This window comes from Lucilia sericata, unplaced genomic scaffold, assembly GCF_015586225.1.
Source record: "Lucilia sericata isolate MDLA Ls3-8-SP2 unplaced genomic scaffold, ASM1558622v1 Contig000553F_arrow, whole genome shotgun sequence".
NCBI classification, from domain to species: domain Eukaryota; kingdom Metazoa; phylum Arthropoda; class Insecta; order Diptera; family Calliphoridae; genus Lucilia; species Lucilia sericata.
In genome coordinates, this window is record NW_023994563.1 from 33,058 (window position 1) to 54,320 (window position 21,263).

At 24.5% G+C, this 21,263-nt stretch overlaps 1 protein-coding gene across 1 annotated transcript; it reads right to left on the reverse strand.

The window, feature by feature from the left end:
• Positions 1-15,078: 15,078 nt before the first annotated feature.
• Positions 15,079-19,512, reverse strand: LOC119606128 (DNA cross-link repair 1 protein). Its single transcript, XM_037959518.1, has 3 exons — positions 18,460-19,512; positions 17,576-18,141; positions 15,079-17,512 (listed from the first exon to the last, which is right to left on the reverse strand). The coding sequence occupies exons 1-3, from the start codon at positions 19,442-19,444 to the stop codon at positions 15,377-15,379; spliced, it is 3,687 nt and encodes a 1,228-aa protein (XP_037815446.1). The 5' UTR covers positions 19,445-19,512; the 3' UTR covers positions 15,079-15,376.
• Between the last annotated feature and the right edge of the window lie 1,751 nt (positions 19,513-21,263).

Consider the following 21,263-nt stretch of genomic DNA (forward strand, 5'->3'; position numbering starts at 1 on the left):
AGTTTCATTCCTTAAAAAAAATAAAAATGTGATTTTTTTTTACTAATTTAAAAAAGTAGTAAAAATACTACTATTTTCAAATTAAGCAAAATTTTGTTTTCCTTCTTTTATAACATGTTTCTATGCTTATGTGAACAAAAAATATGAATTTTTCTGCAAATTTCAAAAAGTACTAAAAATACTACTATTTTTTTAAATCAATTATTTTAGAAAATTTCGCTTATTATAAAGTTTTCATTAGTTAAAAAGGTATAAAATTTATGTAGTTCCTGTATAACAGAGAAAGTAAACTTCAAAAGTGTTAAGAATTCTGAAACTAACGTTTTTAAAATATTAATTGCTAAATAGTTTATTTAAATCTAGTTTAAAGTGGGCTAATTGATGATAAATTAGAAATTTCTTTTAAAAGTTTATTAAATATTTGACTTAAATTCTTTAGATTCTTATTAGTTAAATGTTTTTTGCTTAAGTTAATTTTCTGTATTTTTTTAATTTAGTTAATGTTTGTTGTTTTTTTCAATGGCTCTTTTTAGCTTAAACTGACCTCTAGTCATTACGAAAAAGAAATGTTTAAAATTAAAAAATAAACAGCAATAATAAAAAGTCATTGTAATTTTTGCTGTGAAAATTTGTACTTTAAACTTTCTAAAACGAAGGTAATGGAAAGAAATATAGAGAAACACAGAGAAAACAAAAGTTTAAATTGTTTCTTTTTGTAAGAAAAAAACATTTAAAACAGTTAAACAAAATCTTTAATATTAAATAATAATAAGAAATAATTTGCAAACAAATTTAAGTTAATTTAAAAGAAAAAGAAAAAAGGTTTGAAAAAAACTTTCTTTTTAAAATTAAAATTGAAAGAAATTAATTTATTAAAATTTAAATATTGTATGAAATTGTAAAAAATGGCCTAAAATTAAAAATTATACACATTTTAACCACAAAAAAGTGTTAAAGAAATGAAAATTTGTGTGCTATTCGTATTTTAAAATAGTAGTATTTTTAGTACTTTTTGAAATGTACAGCAAAATTCTTATTTTTTTATTTTTAAGTAAAACAACATGTTTTAAAAGAGGGAAAACTCAATTTTAGCAAATTTAAAAATAGTAGTATTTTTAGTACCTTTTGAAATTTGTAACAAAATTCACTTTTTTAGGTTTTTAAGTCAAGATACATGTTTTATGAGAAGAAAAACTCGATTATTCATAATTTTAAAATAGTAGTATTTTTAGTACTTTTTTTAAAATTTTCTTCAAAATAGTAAAATTCACATTTTATGTTTACTTATGCAAAGATATGTGTTTTAAAAGAAGAAAAACTCGATTATTCATAATTATAAAATAGTAGAATTTTTAGTACTTTTTGAAATTATTATTATTATTTTTTTTTAATTTTTAAGCAAAGAAACATGTTTCAAAAGAAGAAAAACGAGATTTTTGTTAATTTTAAAATAGTAGTATTTCTACCACTTTTTGAAATCTGTAACAAAATTCACATTTTATACGTTTTTAAGCAAAGCAACATGTTTTAAAAGAAGAAAAACTAGATTTAAGCCAATTTTAAAATAGTAGTATTTTTAGTACTTTTTTAAAATTTACTACTAAAATAGTAAAATTCACATTTTATGTTATCGTAAGCAAAGAACAGTGTTTTAAAACAAGAAAAACTAAATTTTACATAAAATAAAAATAGTAGTATTTTTAGTACTTTTTACAAATTTATGACTAAAATGGCAAAATTTACTTTTTATGTTTTTAAGGCAAAAAAAAACATGTTTTAAAGGAAGAAAATCTTGATTTTACATGATTTTAAAATAGTAGTATTTTTAGTATTTTAGTAACAAAATTCACAGTTTATGCTTTTTTAAGCAAAGAAACATGTTTTAAAAGAAGTAAAACAAAATTTTCGGCAATTTTAAAATAGTAGTATTTTTACTACTTTTTTTAAAAGGCCACCAAATCAAATTATTATAGATTTAATATTAACAATTATGTATTTTTATTAAAAAACTGTATCATTATTTATTAAAACAGTTCGTTTTTGATTCATTTCGTGTTTGTTTACCTTTTTATTCTCTTGCTCTTCTTGACTTGTTTACATTTGCAGTAACAGTATTTGTACTTTTATTTTTACAAACAATTCTCATTACATCAGTAAACACTGTTATTTCTTTTCTTAAACATAATTGTAAAACTGTTATTGTAACATAAACTCTGCTACTACTAACTGAACTGCTGCTGCCAGCAGCAACCAGCCTCTGCTATCAACATAACAGTAGCAAAAACAATAACAACTTTAAAATAACAGGAATTTGTTATGTTTTAAAGAGGGGAGGAGCAGGGTAAGAGTAACTGCAACTGGGATGATCTCTCACTCTAAATGAGTAGACTTACAAATAAACACGTACATACATACATATGTACACACATACGTATTTCGTTGTAATGATAAAGGAAAATACGAAAAAATAACATTTGTATGATGATTATAAAGAAACTGAAAATCATAACAATAATGTTTGAAGTTGTAAACATAACAATATGTATCATTGTATGTAAACAGGTAATTTGTTGTAATATTGTGAATGAATATTAAACAGTAAAAAAACAACAACAACAGCTATAGCTACAATAATAATGACTATAATAAGAGTAAAAATAATTGCACAGACTTCAGCTAAGTCTTTGCATTAAGTTTTTCTTCATATAATTATATAAATAACTAATGATTTTTTTTGTATAAATTATATAAAACTAAAAGAAATTTTTTTAATAAAGAAAAATTTATTAAAAAATTGTATAATTTCAACAAATTTAAAGAAAATTTTTAAGAAAACTATTTTATACACATTTTAACTTAAGAAACATGTATAAAAAGCGAAAATGTCTTTAAAATTCCATTTTAAAAATAGTAGTATTTTTTAGTACTTTTTGAAATTTGTAAAAAATTTACATTTTATGTTTTTCTAAGCCAAGAAACTAGTTTTAAAGGAAAAAAGCTGGATTTTCAACAATTTTAAAATAGTAGTATTATTAGTACTTTTTGATATTTGTAATAAAATTCATATTTTATCTTTTTTAAGCGAAGAAATATATTTTAAAAGAAGAAAAACTGGATTTAAGCCAATTTTAAAATAGTAGTATTTTTAGAACTTTTTGAAATTTTTAACAAAATTTACATTTTTTAGTACTTTTTGAAATTTGTAAAAAAAATACATTTTATGTTTTTCTAAGCCAAGAAACTTGTTTTAAAGGAAGAAAAACTGGATTTTCATCCATTTTAAAATAGTAGTATTTTTAGTACTTTTTGAAATTTGTAATAAAATTCATATTTTATCTTTTTTTAAGCGAAGAAATATATTTTAAAAGAAGAAAAACTAGATTTAAGAAATTTTGAAAATAGTAGTATTTTTAGTACTTTTTGAAATTTTTAACAAAATTTACATTTTATGTTATTTTAAGCAAGGAAACATGTTTTAAAAGGAGAAAAACTAGATTTTACACAATTTTAAAATAGTAGTATTTTTAGTACTTTTTGAAATTTGTAATAAAATTCACATTTTATGTTCTTTTAAGCAAAGAAACGTGTTTTAAAAGAATAAAACCTAGATTTTGCATAATATTAAAATAGTAGTCTTTTTAGTACTTTTTGAAATGTGTAATAAAATTTACATTTTATGTTCTTTTAAGCAAAAATACATGTTTTAAAAGGACAAAACCTAGACTTTAGCCAATTTTAAAATAGTAGTATTTTTAGTACTTTCTTTAAAATTCAATAATATTCGATTTTAAAAATGGTAGTATTTTTAGTACTTTTTGAAATTTTTAGCAAAATTTACATTTTATGTTATTTTAAGCATAAAAACATGTTTTAAAAGAAGAAAAACTAGATTTTGAGTAATTTTAAAATAGTAGTATTTTTAGCACTTTTTTAAACATGTTCCAATAGAATTAATTTCTTTGGATTTTCTTAAATAACTCATTTCATATATATTTTAACTAAAGAAAACTTTATAAGAAGCAAAATTTTCTAAAATAATTGATTTTAAAAATAGTAGTATTTTTAGTACTATTTGATATTTGTAACAAATTTCAGAATTTATGTTTTTTAAGCAAAAAAACATGTTTTAAAAGAAGAAAAACTAGAATTTTGCCAATTTGAAAATAGTAGTATTTTTAGTACTTTTTAACATTTTTAACAAAATTCACTTTTTATGCTATTTTAAGCAAAGAAACATGTTTTAAAAGTAGTAAAACTAGATTTTATATAATTTTAAATTAGTAGTATTTTAGTACTTTTTTAAAAATATTCAGAAAATTTTAAATATATTGTATTATTTTCTTTAAAAAACCTTTTAAAATACTTTAATATAACAAAACATCCATTTAACATGACAAAAAGCCTGTTCTTTAATTTATTTTCAAATGATAAAAACAAATTTTTCACTTTAACACCTTAACATATTCGTTAAAAATAGAAAAATTAACTATTTTGGCAAAATTTAAAAAAGTAGTATTTTTAGTACTTTTTTAAATTTTTGATAAAATTCCAATTTAAGGTTTTTTTATAAAGAAACTTATGAAAAAATTAGAAGAAAATACGATTTTTGTTATTTTTAAAAATAGTAGTATTTTTACTACTTTTTTTTTTTAAATTGCAACAAACATAAGAAACATCTTTATTAATTCCTGTTTACCTGTTCCTGACACTTGTTAGTTCAGTTCAGCTAGTATTTTAATCTTCAAATCCCTCTTGACATTTGTTGAGAATTTTCTCAACAACAACAATAATAAAGTACCGCAATCAATAGACAATTTTGTTGTTAAAACTATCATCAACATTTCAACGCTAAGGAAAAAAACAAAAGGGAAAATAGGGAAATAATCTTCAAAAAGAAAAACTCTCATAATTGTTAGGAAAAATAAAACAATAACAACAATAAGAGTAGCTGTTGTTGTACACCGTTTTAAATGTTAAGCAACACTTGTTAGAAATTTTGGGAAAACCCATAAATTCTAGTGAAAAACTACCTGTTGCAAAACGGAAATGTTGGAAAATTATAAAAATTTTTAGTTTAAGCAGCTGTTTAACTGGTTTAAATTAATAAATTTCTATTTTAAAGTAATAAATCTATATTTCTTTCAAATATGAAGATTAAGGCGCTAAAAGATCAAAGGGGAAAAAGTAATAAAGATTAAGGTTGAGAGAGAAATATGAGCTGTTATTAAAGGTAATTAAAATTAAGAAATTTAATATTAAGAAGAAAAGAAATCCTTTTATTTTCTTTAACCGAAAAAAGCAGGATAATTAAAAAGATAGTGAAAATAATAAATCTTTTTATAACTATAAAAACAAAAAATATTCATTAAAAAGATTATAAAAAAATATTTTAAAATATGTATAATAAACTGTTATACTGAAACTATGATTTTGAAGATAAACTGTTGTATACGAAATTTTTTAAAGAAAAATAAGTTATACTAAACATTTTGTATATAAAAAAACGTTCATACATTCTATAGAAAACTGTTATACTGAATTTTTTCTTCAGGAGAAAAATGTTAGATTGAAATTTATCCTAAAAAACTGTTATACTAAAAATGTTCTATAGGAAAAACTGTTATACTTACTGTTTTCTATAAGGAACTGTTAAACTGTTGTATAAAAAACTGTTATACTGAAAACATCTAAAGAAAAAACTATTATACTGAATGTTTTCTACAGAAAAACTCTTATACTGAAAATATTCTTAAGAAAAACTATTATACAGAAGATTTTCTATAAAAACAACTGTTATACTGAATGTTTTCTATAGAAAAACTGTTATACTGAAAACTTTCTTCAGAAAAACTGTTATACTGAAATTTGTCTATAGACAAAACTGACATACAGAAAATTTTCACAGAAAAACTTTTAAACTGAATGTATTCTACAGAAAAACTGTTATACTGGAAATATTCAACAGAAGAAGTTGTAATAGTGAAATTTATCTATAGAAAAAACTGTCGTATAAAAGATTTTCTATACTTATACTGAATGTATTCTACAGAAAAACTGTTATACTGGAAATATTCAACATAAAAAGCTCTTATAGTGAAGATTTTCTATAGAAAAAACTCTCGTACGGAACTTTTTCTACAGGCAAACAGAAAACTTTCTAAATAAAAACTGTTATACTAGAAATATTTAACAGAAAAACTGTTATACTATACTAATATTCTAAAGTAAAAACTGTTATACTGAACATTTTTCTATAGAAACACATACTGAATTTAAAGAAAAACTGTTATACTGAAAATTTTCTTCAGAAAAACTGTTATACAGAAATTTGTCTTTAGAAAAAACTGTCATACAGAAGATTTTTCATAGAAAAACTTTTATACTAAATGTATTCTAAAGAAAAACTGTTATTTTGAAAATTTTTTAAAGAAAAAACTGTTATACTGAAATTTTTCTAAGGAAAAAACTGTCATACAAAATGTATTCTACAGAAAAACTTTTGTACTGGAAATATTCTACAGAAAAACTGTTATACTGAAAATATTCGACAGAAAAACTGTTATACTGAAAATATTCTAAAGGAAAAACTGTTATGTTTCTATAGAAAAACTGTAATACAGAAGATTTTCTGTAGAAAACTGTTATACTGAATGTTTTCTACTGAAAAACTGTTATACTAATAATATTCTATAGGAAAAAAACTGTTATACTGAAGTTTTTCATTACGTAGAACTACAAAAAAATCAATTTTTTAGAAAAAAAAAACTGTTATACTGAAAATTTTTTTATGGAAAAACTGTTATAATAAATGTTTTCTATTGAAAAACTATTATACTGGAAATATTGTACAGATTATACTAAAATTTCTCTTAAAAAAACTGTTATACTAAATATTTTTCTTTAGAAAAAACTATTATATTGGACATTTTTTATACAATCTTTTATATCTTCTATAGGAAAAACTGTTATACTGGAAATATTCCACAGATAAAACATTTATACCAAAATTTTTTCTATAGAAAACAATGTTCTACTGAAATTTTTCTTAAAAAAACTGTTATACTAAAAATGTTATAATAAAAAATCGTTAGATAAAAAACTGTTATACTGGAATTTTTCTATAGAATCTTTTATACTGAAAATTTTTTTAGAAAAACACTGTTATACAAAATTTTTAAATGGAAAATAACTGTTATACCGAAATTTTTGGTGTTAAAACTGCTATAAAGAATAATTTTATAGAAAAAACTGCAATAAAGAAAAAATTCTCTAGAATAAACTGTTATACTGTAAGTTTTTCTTTAAAACAAAACTATTATACTTAAATTTTATTTAGAAAAAACTGTTATACAAAATGTTTAAAGGAAAAAAACTATTATACTGAAAATTTTTACAGAATAATTTTATAGAAAAAAAAAACTATACAGAAAAAATTCTATAAAATAAACTGTTATACTGAAGTTTTGCTTTAAAACAAAACTATTATACTTAAATTTTATTTATACAATACATTTTTAAAGGAAAAGAAGTGTTATACTGAACATTTTCTGTGGAAAAACCTATTGTACAGAATAATTTTATAGAAAAAAACTGTTATACAGAACATCTTTTTATGTTTTCATTATAACAATATAAGATTCTGTTTAACTATAATAGTAGCAAAATTAAAAATTGCCTACAAATAGAAAATTTACATAAAATTTCTTTTAATTTTCTTTTTACAATTTTTAGCATTTGAAATTGCTAAGAAAAACGCAAACAAACCTACACAAATAATAATAATAATAATTTACTGTTATACATATTTTATACTCTTTCTTTTAATACTCATTCATATCAATTTAAAAATAAACACTGTCTTCTTCTTTTTATCTTCAAATTGCCAACGTCATTCACACATGTTTAAGACCGGGAAATTATTGTTATTTTTCCTAAAATAAAAAAAAAAAAAAAAACTGAAAAGAAAAACATGTGCATTTTCTTAAAGGGAAAAAAGCTATAAAATTGTTATTGTTGTTTAATTAAAAACCATATAATTTTCTTTTTTTAGAAAAACCAACAAATAATAAATTTATGTTTCATCATTAAAAAATGCATTATTTTGGTATAAAAAAAACAAAGAAAAATGTTTTAATTTCTTAAAAAATGACACACACGTTTTATTTCTTTTTTTTATTTGGTTAACAAATGCCGCCTGTTTTAAAAAATATATTATTGCTAATTTTCAAGGTAATATGTCTCATAAAAATTATTATTTGTTTCTCTATGTATTTTGAAAAAATATACTATGTATATTTCAACAAACTAAATACATAAATTTACGTTTTGTTTCAATTTAAATTTTATGCAAATTTTTAACAAAAAATTACTCATGTTTCAAAGAGAATTAGCAAATGTCTAAATATTATAATAAATTGTTTAAATATTGAAAACAAAAATAAATCAATTGTTATTCAAGTAAAACGTAGACAATGGAAACTTTGAATGAAATTTATTTAAAATTAACTTATGTAATAAACAAAACTCAACTGTTATACAGTTTTGTTTAAAATGTTTTAAAAATCACTTTATCATCTTTAGAATAAATATGTTTTTCTAAAAAAAATATAACAGTTTTTCTAAACTAAATTTTATGTATAACAGTTTTTCTATAAAAAATTTCAGTATAAAATTTTTTCTAAAGTATGCTTTTAGTATAACAGTTTATCTATAGAAAATTTACATTTTTTTATTCTTCGAAAACATTTTCTGTATAACAGTTTTTCTATAAAAGAAAACAGTATAACAGATTTCTCTATAGAAACTGTTCAGTATAACAGTAACAGTTGTTGAGTATAACAGTTTTTTAGTATAACAGTTTTTCTATGGAAATTTTCAGTATAACAGTTTGTTCTACAGTAAAAATTTAGTACAATTTTCTATAGAAACATTTCATTATTACAGTTTTTTCTTCAAAATATTTTCTGTATAACAGTTTTTTCCACAGAAAATTTTTCTACAAAAAAATTTAAGTATAACAGTTTTTCTACAAATATAACTGTTTTTTTCTATAGAAAGTTTTTTGTATAACAGTTTATAAAGAACAGTTTTTTTCGAAGAAAATTTTTAGTATAACAGTTTTTCTACCGAAATTTTTATTATAATAGTTTCATCAGTAGATTATTTAAAATATAAGAGTTTGTCCTACAAATTTTTTATAACAGTTTTTAACATAAACATTTTTTAGTATAACAGTTTTTAACATAATAATTTTTTAATATAACAGTTTTTTCTATGAAATTTTTTCAGTATAACACGTTTTTTTCTTCACAAATGATTATATATAACAGTTATTCTATAACAAAAAATTGTTATATAACAGTTTTTTCTATAGAAAAATTGCAGTATAATAGTTTTTTTTTCTAAAGAAAATTTTCAGCATAACAGTTTCATTAGTAAACTTTTATAACAATTTCTACCATAGAAAACTATCAGTATAACAGTTATTTTTAATAGAAAGTTTTTAGTATAACGGTTTTTATAAAATTATAAAAGTTCTTTTCAAGAGATTTTTTTACATAACAATTTCTTTCAATTTTTTTTCACAGAAAATTTTCAGTATAACAGTTTTTTCTTTACAAAATTTTTCAGTATAACAGTATCTTCTATAACAAATTTTTAGTATAACAGTTTTTTCTATAGAAAACTGTTATTATGAGAGTTTTTTTCTTCAGAAATGGTTTTTTATAACAGTTTTTCTAGAGAAAAAAATTTTGTATAACAGTTTTTTTTAATAAAAAATTTTTAATATAAAAGATTCATTTATACAAAATTTTTAGAATACCAGTTTTTTCTACAGAAAATTTTCATTATAACAGTTGTTTTCTTCAGAAATGGTTTTGTAAAACAGTTTCATTATAACAGTTTATTTCTAGAGAAAATTGCAGTTTATTCCTTTTTTCTACAGAAAAATTGCAGTATAACAGTTTTCCAGAGAAAATTTTCAGTATAGCAGGTTTTTCTAAACAAAATTTTCAGTATAACAGTTTTTTCTAAAGAAAATTTTCAGTATAACAGTTTTTTCTAAAGAAAATTTTCAGTATAACAGTTTTTCTAATAAAAAAATTCTGTAAAAATGTTTTTTTTCTACAGCAAATATTCTGTATAACACTTACTTCTATATAAAAAAGTTCAGTATTACAGTTTTTCTTTTCAAATTTGTCTGTATATCTGTTTCTTTTATAGAAAAAATTCTATATAACAGTCTTTTTTTACAAAACTTGAAATGTATAACAGTTTTTCTAAACAAAATTCCATAAAAAAGTTAATTGTATAGAAAAACTTTCAGTATAACGGTTTTTCTATAAAAAAAAAATTCTGTAAAACTGCCAATATACTGGAAAATTGTCAGTATATCTATTTCTTTTAGAGAAAAACATTCTATATAATAGTCTTTTTTTACAAAACTTTAATTGTATGACAGATTTTCTAAACAAAAACTTTCAGTATAACAGTTTTTCAATAAAAAAAATCTGTAAAACTGTTTTGTTTCTACAGCAAATATTATATATAAAACTTCCTTCTATATAAAAAAGTTCAGTATTATAGATTCTCTTTATAAATTTTGTAGAATAAATGCTATATAACAGTTTTCCCTATGAAACAATATACTGTATAAAAGTCTTTTGTTATAAAACTCTAATTGTAATTGTATAACAGTTTTCCTAAACAATATTTCATATAAAAGTTAATTATAGAGGAAAACTTTCAGTATAACAGTTTTCTTTCACAAAAAAAAAAAAAAAACTATTTATAATTCAATTTAACCAAAAAATACTTCAATTTTCTATAAAAAAAATTATATAATTTATTTCATTTTAAAGTATTATCTCTAAATTTTCTTAATTTATTACAAAATTTATCGTTTTTTAAAGAAAACTGTTTAAAAACACAAAAATTCCTTAACTCCCTTTGTAAAAAAAAAAAACCGACATACCTAAACAAATGGCCACACAATATGGTAACACCCCTGAGCACAATAATTGACTTAAGCAATATTGTGCAATTGATACGATAACACTACTACTAGTCTTTTGGCAGGTTTTGTCAAAAAAAAAAAAAAAAACAAACAAAACAAAACAAAAACAAAAACAAAAAAATGGCACAAACAAATGATGACACACAACACTCCCAACAGAATACCTGTTGTCTAGTGTAGTAACAGCAGCAATAACAACAACACACAGAATTTGTTTAAGAAAAAACAAAAAAAAAAATAAGAGAATAAAACACAATAAAAACAAATCTCAAGAGAATTAGTTAAAACAAAACTAACAATAAAGTTTAATAATGAAAGAAAATTTTCTATTAGCTGAAAACAAAAACAGGAAATACCCAGCAAAAGTAAAAGAAAATTATGAAAATATGCAAATAAATAAAGAAAATTTTTATTAACTTACCTTTTGTAACTGTTTTTTTAATGGATTTTCATAAAATATTTTAATATTTTATTAGCTGTTGGTTTATTAAGAAAAAGTAGTTTTCGTTTTCAAACTGTATGGAGTTGTCGTTTTTATTATTTAAAAAAAATCTTTAAATTTATACAGTATTTATGTTTTGTCGTTAAAATCCCTCTAGGAAATAATAATTATTAAAACATTCACTTTTTATTGAAAATAATAATTTACATTTAAATAAAATGTAAATTTTATTTCATTTATAAATTATGATGGCTGCTGCTTTATTATACACATTTTAATGAAATTTATGACTTTTATTATTGATGGATTGAAACTAAATTAAAGGCGTATTAATCTAGAGTTGTCGTGCCTTAAGAAAATAAAGTCCTTTTAGGGATTTAAACAAAAATGGGTAGATTTTTTGGTAAAATTTAAATTTGATGTAAAAATTTGAGGAAAAAATTTAATTTAATTGAAATAATTTTCAATTCAAAGATTTATTTAAAATACAGTTAATTAAAAATCTCTTAAGGTTTAGAAATTTTTAAACAAAATTAATGTTTTCCTTAATTTTTACAAAAATCCTTATGTTAATATTAATTTATAATTAATACTTCTCTAGAATTGTATTAATTTCTCAAATAATTCACTTTATCTTTATTTATTCTTTCAAAAATTTGTTTAATTTATCAAAACTCCGTTAAAATTCCTTTACATCCACATCCTGGCAACTCTAGAATTGACCAAAACAGAAAATAAACTAGCAGTTGTTGTTGTTATTGTTTCATTCTTACTTCTCTCCCCATTTACTACTATTATGATTATTCTTCAGGTTGTTATTATAAACGATGTCGTTGTTGTTGTTATTGCTGTTTGAATTTTCTGTCTATTTTTTTCGTTAAAACAAAGTTAGACATCAACTACAACAAAAACTCTATGGAATCTGTTAGTTGTTGTTTAAAATAGACAACAAGGCATACAAAATAGAAAAAAGCAACAATAACAAAATCCAACAGACAACAACCAGAAAAACACTCTTGGAACAAACAGCACACAAATGAAATAAATAAAACATATACAAGAAAACGAAGAAGAAAATCTATTAAAGAATGGCAGGCCAAAACGACCAAACAACTAAAATTGTACAAAAAAAAAGTATAAAAAACCAGCAAAATATGCGGCTAAAAAAGGCAACTAAACTCTTTAAAGTTGCCACAAAAAAACATTAGCAACAACAACCACAATTACAACTATGAACATTAGCGGTAAAAATACTAACTACAACAACAACAAAAAACTTTACAAACAACTCGCTTAACATCAGCAGCAGCAACCATTAACAAAAATCTAACACCATTTCAATTATTTTATTCCAATTTTTTTCCACAAATTTACAAATTTTAGCACTTTTTTCTTTCCATAACTTTACCAATTTTCTTTAAAGGTTTTCTTTATTATTAGATTCCACTTTTTAACCAGTTTTTCTTTTTCAATAAAAACTTTATTTTTTATAAAATTTCCTTTATTTTACATAAATTCTTTGCTTTTTTTAGTGTAAAATATTTTACAAACACTTCGTTTTTATTTCTTCAACACTTGACAAGAAAAACAAGCAACACAATTTACAAGAAAAAAATCGCACGCGTTTGTTGTTGTTGTCTTCCGTTCAAACTTCTTCAGTTTCCAAAAACGTCTATACACGACCAAAGCTCCCGTTAAACTAAAGATACACGAAAATTAACCTGTAATTTGTTTTGCTCACATCCTCTCACTAAAATGAAAATTGAGTAAGTTAATATGAAGAGTTGTAAAAAAAGGTAGTAGTAAAATATATTACCTAAGTACTGAGGAGTGTTTTGTTTTAGTTATAAAAGGCTCTGTGAGAAAATGTTATTTTAAAAAATTTAAATGAATATAATTTGTTCATAAGTTTAATAGTTGTTTAAAAAACATTTAGTAAATAGGAAAGAAATTTTAAAAGTATTCAATAAGTACCGCTATTTATTATCAGCATAGTTGTAACAAAAGTGTACTATTTGTACTAGGGTTGCCAGTTATGACTTTTTAAAAAAAGAATTACCTCTAAGGAATCTAATTAGATAATTTAAACAAACAAACTAACTAACTAACTAACTAACTAACTACTAACTAACTAACTAACTAACTAACTAACTAACTAACTAACTAACTAACTAACTAACTAACTAACTAACTAACTAACTAACTAACTAACTAACTAACTAACTAACTAACTAACTAACTAACTAACTAACTAACTAACTAACTAACTAACTAACTAACTAACTAACTAACTAACTAACTAACTAACTAACTAACTAACTAACTAACTAACTAACTAACTAACTAACTAACTAACTAACTAACTAACTAACTAACTAACTAACTAACTAACTAACTAACTAACTAACTAACTAACTAACTAACTAACTAACTAACTAACTAACTAACTAACTAACTAACTAACTAACTAACTAACTAACTAACTAACTAACTAACTAACTAACTAACTAACTAACTAACTAACTAACTAACTAACTAACTAACTAACTAACTAACTAACTAACTAACTAACTAACTAACTAACTAACTAACTAACTAACTAACTAACTAACTAACTAACTAACTAACTAACTAACTAACTAACTAACTAACTAACTAACTAACTAACTAACTAACTAACTAACTAACTAACTAACTAACTAACTAACTAACTAACTACTAACTAACTAACTAACTAACTAACTAACTAACTAACTAACTAACTACTAACTAACTAACTAACTAACTAACTAACTAACTAACTAACTAACTAACTAACTAACTAACTAACTAACTAACTACTAACTAACTAACTAACTAACTAACTAACTAACTAACTAACTAACTACTAACTAACTAACTAACTAACTAACTAACTAACTAACTAACTAACTAACTAACTAACTAACTAACTAACTAACTAACTAACTAACTGAATCACTAATGAATTTTTCACCAAAAAAAAACGAATATTATCCATTTTTTTATAAGAACAAAGCAAAATTTCGAAAAAAAAAAAATAATTTCTTAAAGAAGTAAAATTTTACAAAATTATTTTTTTAAAAAATTATTTTAGCGCAAAACAATAAATGAATTCACAAAAGAAATATTTTTACTAAAAAAGTTTTTTTACTAAAATTAATTTCTCCAAAAAAAAAATTTTTATACAAATTTTGAAATTTTTACAAAAAATGTATTGATTTTTTGCTAGAGTTAAAAAAATATTTCTTCTAATAAAAAATATCGTTTTTTCATTAAACCTAAAATTTTCATATACATAAGTGCCGCCATAAAATAAATGAGTTAGTAAATCATGAATCAAAAATTCATACACTTTAATTTCTTTCAGCGTTTCTACGTATTTAGCAACCCTGTCTAATGATTTCCTTTCCTTCTACAGAAGCGTTGCCATATCATGGGGTTTTGTCAGTAGCAAAACCACAAACCATTTTAGTTAAAGTTAAAACTGTATTTTCTAATAAAAACGTTATTTTTAAACAAATAAAAACTACACTCACAGTACCGAAGTCACAAACCATTTTAAATTTGTTTTTAGCTCATAATTAAACAGACAACCCCATAAAAAAGCATTAAAAAATATTATTTATTTCATATAAAAACCAGATTAATAGCTGAATTTATGTACACATAAAAAAAAATTAAGAAAAAAGAGATCTTATACTAATACACTTACATAAGGAACAAAAAATAGTTATAAACGTTTTAAGATTTAACTTAAAATTATTGGAAATTATCGAAAAAAAAAGAAAATGCTTTCCTAACAATGGACTTTAACAATGAAAGCAAAAATGTTTTTTTTTTAGCTAGAACCACTGATCACAGTTTAAATGAGTTCTCTTTCTTTAATTTTCATGATTTCATATCCAGTCATCATCGGCATCCGAGAGCAACTCGGACGGTATATGATCCTTACTATTATCCGGATTATGTTGATTAAAATGATTCACAATTTGACCAGCCAATTGTGAACAGTTAAATCTATCTAATTGAAGATCTTCATTTGACTCTAGTATTGTATTTAAAATGGCCGCGGTATTAAGACTGCTGGTAGTGTGAGATTTTTTAAAAGGCGTTGAGGCGTTTGGCTGGGAGCTTATTGATCTTTTTAAACGCTTTATATTGCTTACTCCACCCAATTCAACTGAGCTTCTTTCACTGCTTGTTTCGTTGGTTTTTAATGGCGGTAATATTTTTATGGTTTGCAATTCTTCATCTGTTATAAGTGATTCTATGGAGGTGGTGGATTTGTAAATGGGATTTTCTGCTCTTCTCTTTAGATATTTTGTAGAGTTTTTAGAAGATTTTTGTTGAGATATTTGATTAGTTTTTTGAGATATTTTTTGTAATTTTTCTTCAAATTCTTTGTCTGCTTTAGCGCATGATTCCGTTGAAGTAGTAGCTTTGCTAGAAGAGGCGCTTTTTATTCTAGATCTAGAATTTTGTGAAATTTTAAATTGATTTTCTAAAGAATATTGCTGCTGTTTAGCCGTGTTCGGTGTTTGTCCATTAGTGTAGATATCTATGTTATAAGCAGCTTCTGTTTCTAGTTGTTGTTGATTTGTTGTTTGAAAATCTTCTTCCATTTCACTGTTTCTATTTTGTGATTCTTCAGTCAATTGAAAATCGTCTTGCAATTCACAGTTTCTATGTGGCGATTCTTCTTTTATTGGAAAGATTGTTGTCTTTATGTCATCGCTATCTTGCAGATCTGGAGTTTCAGTTTTCGGAACAGTTTTTAATTGTGTAGTTTGCAATTCATCATCGGTTAATGAATCTATTGAAATTATACTGGAGCTTGATTTAATTATTGGATTTTTTTTGATTTTATTTTTTATTGGAGTAGTTTTTTGCGTCGGTTTCTGTTTTAATATTTTCTTTTTTTGAGAGTTTCGTTTGGGATCATTTTTTTGTTCAGATGAAGAAGTTGTCGTATCCGAGAGAACTTTTGATCTCAAGTTTCTTTTTCGCATTATATTATTTTCCACAATTTGCTGTTCTTCTTGTACTATTTTCTTAGCAGAAGTTTGGGAATTTGTTTGTCCGTTTGATGTTATTGGCTGAATATCATTTTCTTCCTTTAGTGATTGATTTAACATCACACTACCATTCGGTTTCTGATCCTTCTTAATGCTATTATTTGTATTGGGTAATTCTTGATTCATTACATCTTTCATATAACGACGCATGAAATATTCTGATGAATTATTAGTTGTATTTTCCTCTCTACTATTGGTATCCTTCTCCTTAAGTTCTTTATGAGTAGGTTGCAGTTTTCTGGTTGTATAAACTGGTGTCTTACTTTTAGTTGAAGTTTCCTTTTCTTTCTGGTCAGCTTTTTCTTTCTTGGGCAATCTTTTTGCTGCCATAGCCAAATCAGGTGTTTCAAAATACTCCGATGAATTGTATGACATTTTTGAAGTTGTAGTTTTACTTAAGGCGGGTGTTTGGTTTGCAAAATTATTAGTATTTTCTTGATTTGGTGTATTTGCAATAGCACATGGTTCTTCCATTTCGGTTGCATTAGTAGAAACCAAAGAAATTGCTTTTTCAGTTGTTAAATTATTATTAATTTCATGCTGTTTGCTTGTAACCGTCTTTAAAGGTGAAACAGAATATTCCAATCCCCCCTTATGTCTATTAGGTGGCCGTATATTACCCAAAGTCCTTTTATTATTATTTTGCATAATACTATCAATTGTGGGCTGATAACTTCTGTAAATCTTCAATTGTTCATATTTATACCAGTTTAATGGTATCTTGGCTGTCTTCATAAGATCTTTGCCCGTAGGTACGGTACTTATTACATTTTCGGGCTTTAGAAACTTAACAAAACGTTGCATTTCCGCATAGCTAGAATGTTCGGAATATTCAATGCCTACTATATTGATTTTTTTGCTATAACGGGGTTTAGTATCCTTTTCCCAACCACTGGGTCGTATGGCGAGTAGTATATCGTATTGTTCTTCGTATGATTTGAAATAGTCCACCAATTCCTTTAAAACAAAAAATATTAAAATATTTCCAAAATCACCTTTTTCTCAACAAAAAAAGCTTACCAAATAAGTTACCTTTCCCATGGCTATAACATGCATGTTGGCCTGCTGTGCATCCTCTACGAGTAAGTTATTAAACTGTTCTTCCTCCATGGCCTTCAGGGCCTTATATCGATTTCCTTCAGCCCATACTTTTAACTGAAATGTTTCTGCTAGTTTCGACCAGAATTTCTCTTTGCCCACAATATACGAACCGCATATGTAGAGTATACGTTTATCTTTATGTTTCTTCTGGAATTCCTTTATTAATTGCTCAGCTTTAGCTATAGATTCTGACTGTGTACAGAAGGCATATTTATCGGATATATAAGTGGTATCCAAGTAAATGGTATCTATTTGATTATTCCAAAATATTGGCTCAGATTCCATGCCGAACCAAGCTCGAAAATCACCAGTATGTAGTATACATTTGCCGGTATCGAGGAATTTAAAAACTATTAAAATAGAACCAGGACAATGATTGGCATCAAGTGCAGTTATTTCAATGTCATTTATCGTATAGGGTTTATTTAATTCCAGCACATGGATGTATTGCTCTTCGACGGGTATAAAGGTACGTAATAGACGAGCTGGAAGGAAAAGGAAATTGGTATTTTTAATTGTATTACACACTTAAAAGAAACAGTAGTAGATGCAAATAGTTAGTTAGTTTGTTTGTTTGTGTTTGTTAGTTTTACTCCTTACAATTGGGGTCACCCTAATTTACATATGTACATAAAAAAAATTTATAAATATTTATTTTTTTGCAAACATTATTTTTAACATCGTATCATACTGGTCCTAACTGATAAGGAGCGCTAAGCTAATTTCGTCTTAAAAATATTTTCGTCTAAATAAAATTTAGTTCTTATCTACATAACTTCAATTAGTAATTCGTAAATACTCACCCGTTATCGGACTCATATATAGGGGCATGGCAAAAGATTTTGTCAAGCCAATATAATGATCTGCATGAAAATGTGTAAGAAAATAATGCGTTACATTTTCGATGTAACCAAATTGAAAGGCATCCACAGCAAATGTGGTATTTTCTATGATTTTGTAGGGAGGACAGGGTTTTGGTTTGCGTTTGGAGAAACTAACGGCATCAGAGGTGGTTTTGCTAGAGGTAGACTTTCCACAGCTCGTATGTGACATTCTTAAGCCAAAATCTAAAGAAGAAGCTACAGTATAAGATGCAAATTGTTGAGAATTTGAAGTATTATCAGACGCAGTTGTTGCAGCAGAAACTGGATTTTCCGCTTGAGTTGTTAAAGTAACTGGAGGACTGTTTTCTTTAGTAAGATTAGAACTTTTCACATTAATCTCATCGTCTTCACTATCCGAATTGATTGTTATGCATTCGGTTTGCACTTTGGTGGTTCCCCTCAATGAACTTAGATCCGACATACTCTCATTTGTTGGTTCTGTGCTCTCGCTAAATAAGCGTTTGCGTCCGGCTTTTGGACGCCTGGGAGATTTTCCTTTTTTACCGGCAGTTTTTTTATTAGTCTTCTTTGCAGTTGTTTTTAATTTTGTTTTAGCAAACGGTGTGGGCGGCTCTTCTTTGGGCAGTTTTATTTCGTAAGTTTTAGGGCAGGATGTAAAGTATGAATCAATACGTTTCTGATTGGAGGGTGTTTCTTTTATGCTAGTTTTTAATAGTTTTTTTATTGCTGTTTTCGTCAGTGTTGCGTCAGAATTTGCTGTTGTTCTCTCCTCAACAATAACATTAGCATGATCATGTTCACTCACGTTTAATTGTTTAGTTTTTGAGGCAGATTTTGGATTTTTGCGCTTTCTTAAAGGGGTTAGGCAATTTTTGGGCGAAGTTATGTTGTCGGCTTGCAACTCCTCAATATTCCGTATTTTTATTTTGCCCGTTTGTAACATTTTAAGTTATTTTTTTACTCTAGGAATTTCACCAATAGTTTTTTTTTTTGTTTACATTTAGTGAGCTGTCAAAGTCGATTGAAAAAAATAATTTAGCGGGTTTTTTTGTAATGCACATTTGTAAATTAAAGTAGTATTTATATATTGCTTTTTTCGTATGTATTTTTTATTAAAGTGAAAATTTTCATTTTTAATGTAAATAAATAATAAGCAATACAATTTTGTTACAATTATTTTTTCAGTAAAATCATATCTATATTTACTAATAAATTTTATATTTTTCTATTACTGTCATTGTCCCTAAATATGGGTGTTAAAGTATTTCATTTATTTATATTAATATATATGTTAATGTCATGTCAGTGTTCATACCAATGTTCGTGTCAATATACATATATGGCAATGTCAAGGTAAACCCGTGTCTATATTAGACAAATATTTATTATGCGAAACGTCAAATTGTTATCATGATAAAAAATTATTAGGTACAGACTAGGGTTCTATAGTTGAAACGAAAAGTCGACTTTTCGACTTTTTTCATTTAGTTAAAAGTCGACTTTTCGACTTTTTGCATTTTATGAAAAGTCGATTTTTCGACTTTTCGACTTTTTTCATTTAAATAAAAGTCGACTTTTAGACTATAAGTATTTCATAAATAGTCGACTTTTCGACTTTTTCCGACTTTTTTCGACTTTTCGACTTTTTCGACTTTTCGACTTTTTTCGACTTTTTCCGAATTTTTTCGACTTTTCGATTTTTTCGACTTTTGACTATTTTCGACTTCTTTCTACTTTTTTCCGACTATTTTTTGACTTTTTTCGAGTTTTTCCGACCCGATTTATAGAACCCTAGTACAGACGGCATTTATTAGCGTTATAACGTCGTTATGACAGTGTTGTCTAAACAATTGTTTAGACATCGTTGTCTTGATAACAAACGTCATTTTATTGTAAAAATTGTATAGAATTTTGTTTTTGTGCAATTAAAATTGATTTTTAACATAAGTTTTAGTTTTAGTGTTTATTTACAAAATTTGCATTTCATTTTAATTGTTTTTATAAAATATAGCATTATTTCAATACAATTATCTGTGAGTTGTCGTGACAAAATCAGCATTTTGTTAGCCCTATGCATTAACATAAACAAAAAACTGACAATTTTTCTGCCGACATTTGTCAAGTGCTGTGATACATAAATATTTGTCCAATATAGACACGGGGTAAATGTTTATGTCAATGTCAAAGTGTGTATCAATATCTATGTGTATAAATGTGTGTGTCAGTAGGGTTCTATAGTTGAAACGAAAAGTCGACTTTTCGACTTTTTGCATTTAGTTAAAAGTCGACTTTCGACCTTTCGACTTTTTCCATTTTATGAAAAGTCGATTTTTCGACTTTTCGACCTTTTTCATTTATTTAAAAGTCAACTTTTAGACTTTTCGACTTTTAGTATTTTATAAATGGTCGACTTTTCGACTTTTTTCGACTTTTCGACTTTTTTCGACTTTTCGACTTTTTTCGACTTTTTCCGACTTTTCGATTTTTTACGACTTTTTGACTATTTTCGACTTATTTCGACTTTTTTCGAGTTTTTCCGACTATTTTAGAGTTTTTGACCTCTTTTCCACTTTTTTAAAATTTTCGACTATTTTCGATTTTTCGACTTTTTTCGACTTTTCGACTTTTTCCGACTTTTCGACTTTTTCCGACTTTTCGACTTTTTTCGACTTTTTTCGACTTATCGACTTTTTTCGACTTTTCGACTTTTCGATTTTTTTCGACTTTCCGACTTTTCTACTTTTATTTACAAAGTCGACTTT

Bases quoted from the DNA above. Each gene is read 5' to 3' on its own strand.
- LOC119606128 (XM_037959518.1), bottom strand. From the start codon at position 19,444: ATGTTACAAACGGGCAAAATAAAAATACGGAATATTGAGGAGTTGCAA. The intron at 18,142-18,459 runs GTGAGTATTTAC...TTTTCCTTCCAG, and splicing joins ATATATGAGTCCGATAACGG to CTCGTCTATTACGTACCTTT. The intron at 17,513-17,575 runs GTAAGCTTTTTT...TTTGTTTTAAAG, and splicing joins TGGGAAAGGTAACTTATTTG to GAATTGGTGGACTATTTCAA.